The 15,807-nt window shown below is 41.0% G+C and overlaps 1 protein-coding gene across 1 annotated transcript in view; it reads right to left on the bottom strand.

The window, feature by feature from the left end:
• Positions 1–15,807, bottom strand: part of CHCHD3 (coiled-coil-helix-coiled-coil-helix domain containing 3) — a 344,018-nt gene that overhangs the window by 88,583 nt on the left and 239,628 nt on the right. Inside the window, exon 6 of the mRNA XM_088468894.1 lies at positions 9,548–9,618. Within this exon, the coding sequence (XP_088325020.1) occupies positions 9,548–9,618 (71 nt within the window). The remainder of the gene's footprint in view (positions 1–9,547; positions 9,619–15,807) is intronic.

The following is a 15,807-nucleotide window of genomic DNA, read 5'->3' as shown; positions in this document are numbered from 1 at the left end:
TGGACATACCATTTGATCAAAGTGCTTCAAAAAGTTTAAGAAAATACATTATTCTTAGTTGTTGGATGCCACAAGTGATGGCAGAAAAGAATCTCTGAGATCCGTTCCTCAATTAACTACCGCACTGACAGTGCCCACACCTCTCTCTTCCAATTGGCCAGTTGTTTCACCTGTCGGACAGCGTGCACCACTGACCTAATCAACCCATTAAAGGGATACTACTCACACCCTATATATACACACATCACACACTTTCATATATACACATCACACAACCTATCTATAGATCCAGCACCCTATATATAGGCATCACCATAAATATTGGGACATTGACAGAATTTTCAGATTTTGGCCTCTATTCACCACCACAATGGCTTTGAAATGAAACAAACAAGATGTGCTTTAACTGCAGACTTTCAGATTTAATTTGAGGGTAATTACATCCAAATCAGGTGAACGGTGTAGGAATTACAATGGTTTCTATATGTGCCTCCCACTTTTTAAGGGGCCAAAAGTAATGGGACAAACTAAACAATCCTAAATCTAACTTTCACTTTTTAATACTTTGTTGCAAATCCTTTGCAAGCAATTACAGCCTGAAGTCTGGAATGCATAGACATCACCAGACGCTGGGTTTCATCCCTGGTGATGCTCTGCCAGGCCTCTACTGCAAATGTCTTCAGTTCCAGCTTGTTCTTGGGGCATTTTCCCTTCAGTTTTGTCTTCATCAAGTGAAATGCATGCTCAATCGGATTCAGGTCAGGGGATTGACTTGGCCATTGCAAAACATTCCACTTTTTAGCCTTAAAAAACTCTTTGGTTGCTTTTGCAGTATGCTTCGGGTCATTGTCCATCTGCACTGTGAAGCGCAGTCCAATGAGTTCTGAAGCATTTGACTGAAATGAGCATATAATATTGCCCGAAACACTTCAAAATTCATTCTGCTGCTTTTGTCAGCAGTCACGTCATCAATAAATACAAGGGAACCAGTTCCATTGGCAGCCATACATGCCCACGCCAAGACACTACCACCACCATGCTTCACTGATGAGGTGGTATGTTTTGGATCATGAGCAGTTCCTTTCCTTCTCCATACTCTTCTCTTCAGATAATTGTGGTACAAGTTGATCTTTGTCTCATCTGTCCATAGGATGTTGTTCCAGAACTGTAATGGCTTTTTTAGATGTTGTTTGGGAAACTCTAATCTGGTCTTCCTGTTTTTGTGGCTCACCAATGGTTTACATCTTGTGGTGAACCCTCTATATTCACTCTTGTGAAGTCTTCTCTTGATTGTTGACTTTGACACATATACACCTACCTCCTGGAGAGTGTTCTTCATTTGGCCAACTGTTGTGAAGGGGTTTTTCTTCACCAGGGAAATAATTCTTCTGACATCCACCACAGTTGTTTTCCGTGGTCTTCCGGGTCTTTTGGTGTTGCTGAGCTCTCCGATGCGTTCTTTCTTTTTAAGACGTTCCAAACAGTTGATTTGGCCACACCTAATGTTTTTGCTATCTCTCTGATGGATTTGTTTTGATTTTTCAGCCTAATGATGGCTTGCTTCACTGATAGTGACAGCTCTTTGGATCTCATATTGAGAGTCGACAGCAACTGATTCCAAATGCAAATGTCACACCTACTGTAGAATCAAATCCAGACCTTTTACCTGCTTAATTGATAATGAAATAACGAGGGAATAGCCCACACCTGTCCATGAAATAGCTTTTGAGTTGATAGTCCCATTACTTTTGGCCCCTTAAAAAGTGGGAGGCACATATTGAAACTGTTGTAATTCCTACACCGTTCACCCGATTTGAATGTAATTACCCTCAAATGAAATCTGAAAGTCTGCAGTTAAATCACATCTTGTTTGTTTCATTTCAAAACCATTGTGGTGGTGAACAGAGGCCAAAATTTTAAAAATCTGTCAATGTCCCAATATTTATGGACCTGACTGTGTGTGTGTGTATATATATATATATATATATATATATATATATACGGTCCACACGAAGCAGACAGCGGATCCGTGTTTACCTTGACAAAGGGGTGTACGAACCCCGAAACGTCGGCTATGCTATGATTTAATACAGTTTTTCAATCTTTGATCTACAACCAGTGCCGCTGTTTGCTTTATGTGGACCATTTAACTTAATGTTCCAGAGGGCACCATTGGCTGTTGAACCCTTTGTGGGAGTGCCGGGCTATTTGGTATATACAGTGTGTATATTTTATATATTTACTGGTAAAGTGGTCAATGGCAGATACATTTTCCTAGAATTTTGGCCTGTGTTCTAAAACCCCCAGGAGAAGTATGTTGTGCTAATAGACCAGAGAGTCGGCTTTTGATAAAAGCCGGACTGGGTCCGGCTTTTATCAAAAGCCGTGAGGAGAGGTAGGGCTCCATCCACAGGCCACTCCAGGTGTTGGGTCTTAAAGCCTGACAGCAGGCTCCTTAGTGCTTGCACCTGGACATGGCTAATATAAGCTGGGTTTGTTTGTGGCTGAGTGTTTCATACCTGGGAGAGCAGGCAGACTAGCCTGTTCAGAGACACTTGGTTATAATCCTTGTAAGTACTGTGCACATGTTTTGTTGATGGTGAGAGCAATAGGCCCTACCATTATTATAGAGAGGGAATCTGCTGTGTAGCTAGTGCCCAGCCGGGCTAGGACTTATGTTTATGTTTTGCTTATGTTTATGTATTTAGGCACAATAAAGACTGGTTCCGACCAGCTTGCACGAGAACCCCCGGACTAGTGTGCTGTTTCCCGGCTGCTGTGTGTGGAAAAGAGGGAGTCTGTCTACCCCAGGAGAGGGACCCTATCCCGGCCTTATCACAATATATTGTGATAAGGTCAGGGTAGGGGTCCCTCTCCTGGGGTAGATGGACACCACCTTACACACAGCAGCCAGGAAATAGCACTACAGTCGTGGATTTTCGCACAAGCTGGTTGGCGCCAGTTTTTATTATGCAATATCAATAATCAAAGAAACAAAACATAAAATAAACCCTAGCCCGTCTGGGCACTAACTAGGCAGTAAGTTCCCTTACTAACAGAACATTAAATAAATCCCCATCCACGGTACCTTCTGGATTGTAGCCAACAGTGTCTCAGACCAAGCTAACCTGTGGGCCTTCTCTCTCAGGTATGAGACACTCAGCCCTAACTAAACCCAGCATAAATCAGCCATTTCCAGGTGCAAGCCCTAGTGAGCCTGCTACCAGGCTGAAAGGCCCAACACCTGGAGTGGCCTGTGGATGGAGCCCTCCGTCTCCTCACATCCACACCCCCAGGACCCATTCTGGCTTTTCACAGAAGCCAACATTTCTAGTCTACTTAATCCAACAGACTTCTCCTGGGGTTTTTAAAGACATAAGACAGGAATCTGGGCCAGATAAAGAAGCCATTCCACACTTCTCCAATGCTTCTATCACATTATTATATATGTATATATATATATATATATACACATCTATACACACACATTCCACACATATATATATATATATATATATATATTACACGCACACAATCACCATGCCCCATACATACTCCCCACACACTATATATACTGTACATCCCACACCCTGTATATACAATCACCACACCCCATACATACACACACACCCTGTATTATATACTCTACATCCCACACTCTATATTGTGTATATATATATATATATAAATATATATACACACACACACACACACACACACACACATATACATACATACACCCCACATCCTTTATATGAATCTCACACCATATATATACTGTTTCAGCCTATATATCAATCACCAAACACCATACATGAACCCCACTCCCTGTATATAAATCCCACACCTCATATACACATCTCAAACCCAATATATACATCACCACACCCATATACAAACCCGACACCCCGTATATAAATCCCACACCCTATATATATACAAAGCATTTCAGGGAGATTGTGAAAGCAACGCCAATGAGCACGCGTGTACTGCTACACCTGAGAGACATGTCTTAAAATAACCCCAAAGCAGTTGATACTTTTCAGAAAATGCATGTAGCCATAGGGATCATTGTTCCATTTGAATGTATGTAACTCTGGGTTGAGGGGGTTATGTAACAGATTCATAATGGGGGTAAGGTGCAATCAGGGAGATTGCTAGACTCTTGAGGGAGTCACACACTATATATACACCTTACACCCTGTATATACATCCCACACCCTATATATTAAACCCATACATACCGACATTCTGGCAGCCCCCTCCGGGAGGGGCCTGCCAGTTCGGAGCACAGGAGGTGTGGGGGCGGCTGAAGAGGGCGGTGTGGGGGCGTGCCAACATGATCGCGGCCCTGCCCCCCATATTATAATACAGATATTATTGCAGGGGCGGGACTATGATGGTGCAATTCAGCAGCATTTTTTCAAATGTGACACAAATGGTCCAGAGAAAGGTTAGGTTTTTGGTGGGCTTAAATTAATAACCAAGGGGCTTTTCTTCTCTAATTAAAGCCTACCCAAACCTAAAGAGTGAGAAAGCCCCCACCTTCAAAGGGGCGAAACGTGTCAAAGGACCCCCTGATTGATAGCACTCTAAAGCGTGACAAGCTTTTCTGGAGGAGTTTAATTGAAGTACCAAGAGGCATTATCAATATAAGCATACACCAAGCCTGTGGAATCTTAATTAGGCTCCAGTCTGACCATCATCTCACATTCAGCCAACAGGCACGGGAGACAGAGAGACTGCTGGTGCAGCGTTAGCCTAGCTCCGGCTGTTGCCTAAATATTACGGGAAGTCAGATTCACCACTCGATGTAACAAACACACAGGTTAGGCTTGTAACATTTATCCGCAGGTACTTCATGCTTATTTTATTGTGACATTATAGCTTGCCAATTTTTAATGGTATATATGGACATTGCTCTGGAACTTTAAAACCGGATAAAACACTGATACTGGAGATCTTTAAATCCAATCAAAGATTGCAACAAAGTGATGTGTATATATAAAATGTTTTAATTACTCTTGGCAATTGTGCATTGAATGTGTATTGAAGTGCAGTGTGATATATATATGATTTAAGAAATCCACAATCCAGAAGTTTTTTATCAATAGCGCAGTCTTATTGAGTTTATCTTGAATTAGTAAAATGATTAAACAAGTATATATAGCCACAGTCCAATAAAATGATTGAGATGATAAAATAAAATATGTTGTTGTTATCTCTGAGTATAGAAAAGAACACAAAGCCATTTCTAAGGTTCTGCAACTCCAATTAACCACAGTGAAAGCCACTATCTCCAAATGGAGAACACTTGGAACATAAGTGACTCTCCACAATGTCTCTCAGGGCACCACTTAAAAACATGCTGGTAGTCTCAAGGGTAATAAAGAACTGCAGGCTTCTGTTGGCTCCATTAAAATCAGTGTTCATGACTTGAAAAATAAAAGGAGGATGTGGCAAAAATGGTCTTCATGGTAGAGTAGAAAGACAGAGGCCACTGCTAATCAAGAAACACAGAAATGCTGTCCTCTCATTTGGCAAACAGCTCCTGAGCAGCAAGCCTTTTGGAAAAATGTTCTATGGGCAGAGAATTTAAAAGTGAAACTTTTTGGATAAGTACCATTACGTCTGGCATAAATGAAAAACAAAAAAACATACTAGGTACATACTAACTGTACAAGTATACTAACAGTCAAATATGGTAGCGGTAGACTGATGATACAGCAGCTCAAGAACTGGGAGACTTACGATAATAGAGGGAACCATTCATTTTGCCAAAAATTAATTAAGGAGAATGTCCGGCTATCCATCACATAGTTGGATCATGCAGCAAGACAATGATGAAAAACACAATAGAACACATCACAAAGGATAAAATTTTGGAGCGACTTAGTCAAAGTCCAGGTCAAAACCTAGAGATGCTGTGGCAGTGCAAGCAGTTCATACATACCACTGTTTCTGAATTCAGGTAGTTCAGCAAAAAAAAGTGGGCAAGTGTCTTTCCTGAAATATGATAGTGATATTTAACTATAGGAAGCATTAAGTTGTAGTCGCTGGCCACAGCTAATGCATCCTGTTAAGTGTAAGGGAGGAATTATTCATTTATATATTTTAAACACAGTGGTAGTTTGTGTTGTACTGTATAACTTATCCATGAAATATAATAAAAAAAAAAATATATATATATATATATTTATTGTGACATTACCATTATGATAGAAGACAAACATCAATCACTCACATGTGACATGTTTAAACTGCACTCATAAAGGCTTGTACTGACACTGTAATATATATTGTCATTCTTAAAGGGTCTTGCATGGTAGTTTGGTCTCGCTTGGTAATATATCTTGTATCTTGCTGCATTTGCACAGTATCAGGTAATTAATTATAATGCAGCTAGCTATTGTTTTGCAACTCGGTGCAAAGTGACAAGCAATTAAGACAGAGAGAGAAACACTAATCACAAAACAACTGCAGATCCCCAGTGTATACAGAAATTATAGAAAAGGGTGAAAGGTGTGTAAACGAAAAATAAAAACGGTTTGGAATATCAATAAAGCAAGGGAGGCCAAAAGAGCCCTTTAAGAAAATATATGGCATTTACATTTTATATGGCATTCGTTTTATACGGCACATATAGCTGCAAAAATCTGAATGGTTAATGAAGAAATGCAGAAATGGAATTGCTAAATTGTGCTGTGTAAGACTGTATCAGTCTGTCACCCATTTTGAAGGTGCCAAAAACTCTGTTACAGACAGCTAAACACAGGGATACTGTAGCACTCATTGACAGTATCAAGCATTTAACGATAGCACAGATTAGCTTTTCATCTACTTCTTACTCCTCACTAGGGCATCTAACACTTGGTTGCTTATGCTCTGTTGCTTATTTGCGTGTTATGGTCACCAATGTAGCAATGTATATTATCCATGTCCTTGTCCTCATTGTACAGGTTGAGTCTCCCATATCCATAATGCTTGGAACCAGGGGTATTTTGGATAACGGAATATTCCGTATTTTGGAATATTTGCATATCATAATGAAATATCTTGGGAATGGAACCCTACTATACACACAGAATGCATTTATGTGTTATATACACCTTATACACACAGCCTGAAGGTCATTTTATACAATATTTTCAATAATTTTGTGGCTCAAGCAAAGTTTGTGTACATACATGAAATTCATTTATGTTTCATATACACCTTATACACACAGCCTGAAGGTAATTTTATACTATATTTTTAATAATTTGTGCCTTAGACAAAGTTTATGTACTATGAACCATCAAAAATCAAAGGTTTCATTATCTCAGTCATGCCAAAATTATTCTGTATTTCAGAATATTCCGTATTTCGGAATATTTGGATATGGGAGAATCAACCTGTACTTGTATTGTACTGTCAGTCATGTTATGTTATGTTATGTTGGTTATGTACTTTGTAAGGCGCTGCGGAAAACTTGTGGCACCATATAAACGATAATAATAATAATAATTAGGATTCCACATTCATATTTTAAACTGAAATACCAGGGCAGCAACCTGCAGCTTACAAACTTTCTGTCAAGGTAAGGCTAATGTTTACTGGCCATGGCTTGAGATGATGTTTGCCAAGAATTATCTTAATAGAAATGATGATACTGGGTATTGTTGGGCTTGATATATTCTATATAGGGTTGCGCCTAATTGATACAATGAACAGTGCCATCTGTATGTGTTTGCTGACTTATCCAGGCTAGGTTACACAATTTTTGTACTGGGCCGGCCCGACCATTACGCCGGGTACGTGGCTGAGTAGGGCGCCGTCCTGTGAAAGGCGCTAGAATCCGAGGCGGGACAGTGATGGATGGGAAAGTGAACAGAAAGGGGCGGGCTGGGCCGGGGGCAGGTTGTGGTCACTGCTATCGGCGCCCGGGCCGATGCAATTTAGCCTTGGGGGGGGGAAGGGGCTTCAGCTACATGCAGAGCTAGCACTGGGTATTCGGCCAGCATCAGCCTGCCACTGGGGACTGAACGCTGGACAGGAGTGAGCACTGGGGTGTGGGTGGGGCTGCCTTATGACTCATCGTATCTCTCACCCACTTTCTGTTTCAGTCATCAGGCAGCCCCGCCCCCACACCAGTGCTCAGCCTGTACATTCCCCAAGGCCGGCAGCGTGGTCGCTCAGACATGAAGAGACAGGACGGAACAGCCGGAAGACAGCCCTGGCCTGGGAGGGTGCCTTTCACTTTCCTGTCAGTGTTACAGGTAAGTTTAGCCTGCCTGGGAGGACCCTGGGGTGTGGGAGTGGAGGCAGGGGAAAAGCATTTTGTGGGATAGGGGGACACTCTATGTGGAATGTTGGGATGTAAAAGCACTATCTGGAATGGGGAGGAAAACAACTTGATTGATGGGGGAAGCACTATGTCGGATAGGGGGCAGCGGAAAGCACTATGTGGGAGGGTATGGCACTATGTAGGATGTGGGGGAGGGGATATGAGGGGCTGTGATGAGGGGAGTGAGAGGGGCTGTGATGACTGGGGCTGTGGTGGGGGGTGCTGTGAGGGACTGTGATGAGGAGTGCTGTGATTGGGTGGACTGAGATGAGGGGGAGTGAGAGGGGATATGAGGGGCTGTGATGAGGGGAATATGTGGGGCAGTGATGAGGGGTGCTGTGATGAAAGGGGCTACGATGAGGGAGGCTGTGAGGGGCTGCGATGACTGGGGCTGTGATGAGGGGTGCTGGGCTGTGAGGGGCTCCATGGTCGGGTGGGTATAATGAGCGAGCTGAAATGAAGGTCCACTGAGGGGCGCCAAAATCTATATCTGCAAAAAATTGTCTCGGGCCGGCCCTGGCTACAGTTCACCAATTTCTGACTGCCTGTGATCCCTGTTACATTTTACCACTTTTATTCCTTGTTATACCAGTGATCCATTACATTTTACCATTTTTGTGCCTGTCTAATTGTGACGCTACTATATTTGTTATCAGATTACCCTGGTCCTCTGGCTCCCAGTAGTAGCACATGGATTCCCAACCGGGCCAAATTTGTCTGTTACCATAAGAGACAGTGGGGTCTATTTACTAAGCTGTGTTAGGAGATAAAGTGATCAGTGATAAGGTACCAGCCAATCAGCTCCTAACTGCTATTTATCAAACACAGCCTGTGACATAGCAGTTAGGAGCTGATTGGCTGGTAACTTATCACCGTTCACTTTATCTCCTAACACAGCTTAGTAAATAGACCCCAGTATCTATTAAAATGATTTTGCTTTTACAAGAAAAATGTACTAAAGCTGAAATTGTGCTATTGAAAATTAGCTTTATTTTATAAAACAGTACTCAAGGTTTGTTGTTAAATTAACATAGCAGGTCATGATTACTATTTTAGTTTTTAATATTCTACAATTGATGTCATTTAAAATCAAATGTAAGGTGATTCAGCTAAAAACAAAAAAAATGTAAAATAAAAACTGTATTAGATGCATGTCTCCGACAAAGTGCACCGCTAACAAACTCGCCATTTTCTATCTTACATAGAAATGGATGACCTTACTTGAATCTTGCCTCCACACTGTTTGCAGCCGTCTGGTACTCTTCAGTGGTTACTTTATAAAACTGAGCACTCTGTGAAAAGACAAAACAAAACCAAGAATTAAAAGCATTCTTAATAGTACATATGCATCTATCACAACTATGTTTATGTACTATGTAAGGCGCTGCGGAACACTTGTGACGCCATATAAATATATAAATAAATGATAATAATAATAACTTTATAATGAAACACGTCTTACCTTATGATGGTTGTACACAAAATAAAACCTTTCTAAAACTGTCAAAAGAGACAGGATAGTAAACATATATTATATTGTAATTGATTTGTACCTTTATTGACATATGTACAACTTTCCAACCATTCCTGGCTCAGGGACACATTTCTATTACAATTTAGAAGGCATAACAGAGCGAGGTGAGAAAGGGGTAACGGTTAGCAACCAGTATGTTTGAAAAAGAAGATGTTTCTACCATACAATATCTCTCATCATGTTGTCGGTGTACAATAGTAATCCTCAGCAGAAGTTCTGGGACTTTAATACATAAATGGCTTATAGGAGGGAGTGGCAAACGCAGGATTTCTAGAGGGGGGTTTCCAAATGCTTGATTTTAAAGTGAGTATGGCCAGTCCATTAAGAAGGTAGAATTAGCACTTAACCACCTTTAGTATGCGTCATACAAAGTATATTATGTGTCATAATTCCAGCATATACAGGACCAGCAATCACAGTAAGCCATTAAATGCGGCAATAGGGCCATCCTGCCTGAGCTGAATGTTTTTATTTTAGATGTGGGCACCGTTTAAGAGCATTGGAGCAAGTCTGGGAGAGCAGCATATTACCCTAGCACTGCCCTGGACATACATGTACATATTGGGCTTTATAGCAGCACATGCCTAAAGGTGCCCACACACATACCGACTTGCTCCCAATCAGCCAATGTACACGATTTCCCCTGAACTCTCCCTGAACTCTCCCCAGGCAGTCGTGGTCACGATTTGGAGTTAAAAATGTCCAATCTGACTTAAGATCTATCTTGCAGCTAGTGCATTGTATCCCAGATTGGCTAATCTGCCCTCCAGCACGGCAGATCTGAAGATGCGATGTACGACGAGCGGGGACGCGCATCGGCATCGTGATCAAGTGTAGAAACGATTTGGCCATTTTTTACATGATCTGTCGTCACGATTCGTCGAAATCGGCCAAATTGGATGAAAAGTCGGTATGTGTGTGGGCACCGTTACAGTGCATGTTTTCCAAATCTCCTAGTTGGTACACAAGTTATTTATTACTGGCTGATACATGTTAAAAGATACACAGGTGGTGCTAATTATTTAATTTGTGATACTGTGAAGAGTATGCAGCACTAGTAAAATTCTATTACAATACTTTTTCTATTGTGGTCGTGTGTGCTGGAGAGGGGGGTTTCCAGGCAGACGGAACCCCCCCCCCCCCCCCCTGCGTTTGCCTATGGGAGGGAGAGAGCTACGATTTATTCCATCATTTACTGTGAAATCACAAAAACTTGACTCCAATACTACTACTTACTGCTTCTGACAGCCAGTAGCAGCGAGTTTAGTTTAGAATGCGTTCTGAACATGGCATAAATTCTAGCATAATGATAATCATTTGTTTGTAAAACACACACACAAAAAAAAAAACACACCACCACTCAGCAATATTAAAATATGCATTAGACTCTTTGTACTCACGTCTATTCAATTACATGCAGTAAACACTGCATGTTCCGATGCAAGGTATTGGGGTTGTGCAGTGCGTGTATCTCCCATACATGTGGTAGCCTAAAATTGTGCATGTTCCTCTGCATCCCTATAGAGAAACTAGGTAAACTGCATGATGTAGGGTGTGGTTGCCAGGGTTCAGACACCATCCAAATAGCACATCACACAGGTAAATGACATGCCCCTTAAGTGTAAATATTTTTTTTTACAGAGTACTCAGAACACAACTTCCAACTGCTCAAAAAATTGTGGTCCCAAGGCTACTCTCTTCCACATTTGGTGTTCCTGTACTGTATGTAATTGTGCCCTACTGACACATAGTTTACAACCTTATAGGCACTATGCTGGAAGCTCCAATTTCAAAAGATTCTTGGACATTTCTATGAGGTTTTCCACCCCAAAACCTCAGCGAGAATTATAAGAACAAATTGTAATTATTTTGGCCACAGCCAAACGGGTATTGGCCAAAAACTGAATAAAGTAATCTCCCCTTTGAACTCTACAACTCCAAATTACAATTGGCACATTGCGGCCTTGAAAAAAAGAACAAAATCAACTGCTATCTATATGACAGGTGATATGCCTTCAGACAGGTTTGTACAGATTATTTAAGGAGGCCAGAAGCAATGAAGTTCTCAATAATTTGACACTTTAGTGTTCATGAGATCCACTAGCAGTAAGGAAGTAATCTAGTAATCCCCTTTATCCTTTTCATCAATGCCCTACTACTTTTAGGGATATACGTATTAATCAATTATTTGTGGGATATGTACTTGCACATGTAGAGTATGTTACTGGAAAACCAAAGTATTTTGTTGGTTTTTAAAAAATAAAAACAAAACTGGTAATTGCTAAAACTATGGTCTTCTAGATTAGTACTATGATATGCAATGGATATCACTGAAGCCAACTGGATGTCTGTCTCTGTTCCACCACTTGTAATATAACTGGACAAAAATATTTTTTTAACCATTTGCCTTGCATGGTCGCATTTTCCCGACCACACCAGACTGTGCATTATCTGATTTGGTCTCAATAATGCAACCAATCAGATAAACAGTATGGGCGGCTGCATGAAGAGAATCTCAGAGGGACCTTCCGGTCCCTTTGCTTGCCTGCATCCTCCCCCAGAGTCTGCCATGTTTGCCAATCGGTCAGCACAGCAGGACCCCCACCCAGCGGCTGCAGAGATTAGCAGCCGCTGGGAAAAAGTAAATCAACCCCACCTCACCCCCTAAAGTGTACCTGGTGTCCGAAGCCACTGTGAAAAGGATAGTTGCGATGTTCCCGATGATCGTGATCTGATGTTTCAAAAACAGATTTTTTTTTTTACAAATGTTAAAAACAATTTATTTATTTATTTTTTATTAAATCATGAGTTAAAATTCATGTTCTTCACCTAATTCACTCATAAAAAAGCGGACAATTTCTGAGTGGTTTTTAGAAAAGAAATGTGTCAGTTAAGTTGTTAATCAGCTGGGGAGATTTCTGAAAGGAATGTCACAGTGACAAAAAGTATGCCAGCCACTTTCTTTTATATTCCAAAAAGTTATAAAATCTGATTAAACAACCGTAAGTAACCTGTGGAACATTTTTCCTAAACTTAATCATCTATGTTTTGAATATGCTTTTTACCTTATCAATAGGCATGAGTTGAAGCAGCAGAGAGGCTGTTAACGATGAGCAGACAGGCTTCTTTTTAAAAATGACGAATGACCTATCAAATCACAGTCCCCACGATACCAGCATTACTATAATCTTATTTTTTTTACTGTTACTTATCTTTACTTAGAATGATCAATAAAGATGAACACAACAGTTGCAAGGGTCAATACCTATTTGGAGTTTTAAATAATAAGACAAAATTTTAGCTTCAATTCAGGTATTCAACTTTTTACTTATTTATATTCCCTTCATATCGAAAACAAACAAACGTTAAGACATATGGTATCCGGTCATTAGGTCTACAGTAAAAAGGTAGACAATGTAAGTAAGACAGGCAATAGGTCTACAGGGTCTGAAGGTCGACACACTAAAGTTCGACTAGTAAGAAGTGGTCATTAGGTCGACAGGTGTTTTTTTGTTTTTCTTTTAGGGTTAGGCACTTACCGGAGGCTTAGGCACTTAGTCGACGGTTAGGGTTAAGCACCAGGAGGGAGGGTTAGGCACTAGAAGAGACGGTAGGGTCAGGCACCTACGCCGACGGTTAGGCACCGAGGGAAGGGTTAGGGTGAAGATTAGGGCTAAAAAAAACTACAACAAAAAACCATACATTTGTGTGTCGACCTAATGATCCTGTCGACCTTATTACTAGTCAACCTTTAGCGTGTCGATATTCAGATCCTGTCGACCTATTGCCTATCTAACTTCCATTGTCTACCTTTTTACTGTAGACCTAATGATCCACACCCAAGACATATTACTTGACTCTTCCCTAGTTTAACTACAATAGGATGTTTTGTAATTAATCATTGGTGACAGTTGTGGCCCCCAAAAGTTATCATTCCTTATCACTGTATATCACAGCAACAAGGAATGACTTAGAGACAACTGTTCAAATTCCTCTGGCAAGAGCTGATCCTGGTGAAGACAATATAGAGGAGGAGTGACGTAGCCATACGTGACACAAAATTTTAGGGATCGTATAATAAATGCAAATGCACCTTATTTTAACCAAAGCACACACTCCCAGTGGTTCTATGAACCAAACACCCTTTTCCCCTCCCGCTCTCTGTAACCATTGTAGTTTGCTTCCCTATTGACTGCTTTACTCTTCATTTCCTCTCAGTTTTCCATCCTACCGAGTCTGTGGCTGAGTGCTCCCGGCTCCCCTCTGTGACAGACTCCACGATGCGGAAACATCTGCAATGCTGTGGCCACCTGCCTGCTCCATGCTTTTCTCTGATGCTGCAGGAAACCAAGGGGCAGATGGGACAATGTTTTGACAAGTCTGCTCAGTATCCAGTGGAGCATGGGGGAATGTGGGAAAGCACACACTTCTCCAATTGCCCTGCTGATTGGCCTGAGCAAGTCATGCAGAACATGACTTTTTTTTGTCACTCTAATGTTATTGTGTGTGACACAACAGGTGTCAGTCACAACAGAGTTTGAGAAGCACTAGCTTACGCTATCACTCTACTGCCAGGTTCAGACGCAGCTTGTTAAATGGGCATAACTGACCACCGTCATCACAAGTCTATGGTGACGGGAAGAGATAAGAAGATCCCTATTCCACATAAACCTTGGCAAAAGTAGCCGAATTACTGCATTAGCTATTGGAATGGCATTAGTTATAGGGTCAATCTCCGAACAGCAAACATTTTGGAGCATGATAAATTGGAGTACACCATAATCCCAATGGAAAAAAGTATGAAGAATGCAGTAAACTGCATTATTTAAGTGAACTGGAGACACCTCTGATAATTTCAGCCTTTGGTAAATAGCAGTGATACTAAAGTAATGTGGAGACTGTTTTGACATGATCTTGTTGAAAAAGGGGGGGGTATAGTTTAACATATAGACCGCAAAGTCTTATATTTACAGTATACCGGTGTTTAGGATTCTGGCAATACATCTTTAGAAAATCTGACAACCAGCAAATACATGCCCCTTTGCTGTTTATACAGAGAAGTTCTATCACATTTTCTTCTTTGCTGCTTGTAATGTGTGCCATACTAATTGCAGCTGTGTTATATGCACAAAAGTTCATCCTTTATTTCCAAGGATTTAGACTAGTTTGGTGTTCCGAACTGTACAGCTAATAGGTCGAGCCAAGCTCCGCTCAATGCAAACAGTTAATCATTTAAGCAAAATTCTTATCTGTAACTGATCAGTTTGATCCCCCAGTGCTTATGATGGGGTAAATACAACATCAAGTGTTTATGGTCATTATGAGCCTACATATTGTCCTCATACACTTTTGCAGCAGTCACGCCAAACAGCCCGTCCCAGAGCAATGCAACAAAACTGCTTCCTGAGACTGCACAGATACATTTGATATGCAACACTTGTATGTCTGTGTGCCACTGAGTCTGAATCTGTATACAAAGTGCTACCATGCAGCGGATGCGGCTTATTTCATGTCAAGTCCTGTTGTATATCTGTATGCGACTGAGTCTGAATCTGTACAATTGTTGCATATCAAATTGGTTAGTGCAGTCTCGTGAAGCAGTTTTGTCACATTGCACCACAACTAAGACGCAAGTTCAAGCAAAAAATACACTTCACCACTCTGTGCAGCTCACTTGCACCTGGTGTCTTGCGCCGCCTTGTGTATTGGGCTAGATGTATGAGGACACATCTGCATAGCCGTTTCTAGCAAAAAAATTTACGTGAGGGTTACAGCAAGTGTGAAAACGTGATGAACCAAGCTCACTTCACCATTTCTGCTTCCAAATCTCATATATATATATATATATATATATATATATATATATATATATATATATATATATATATACACATATACACACACACACACACACACACACACACATCTATCCGCTAAATACTTGGAT

Source organism: Taudactylus pleione, unplaced genomic scaffold, assembly GCF_031769625.1.
Source record: "Taudactylus pleione unplaced genomic scaffold, aTauple2 ptg000086l, whole genome shotgun sequence".
Classification (NCBI taxonomy): domain Eukaryota; kingdom Metazoa; phylum Chordata; class Amphibia; order Anura; family Myobatrachidae; genus Taudactylus; species Taudactylus pleione.
Note: the sequence above shows the minus strand (reverse complement) of the source record. Positions and strands in the feature narration are given on the sequence as shown.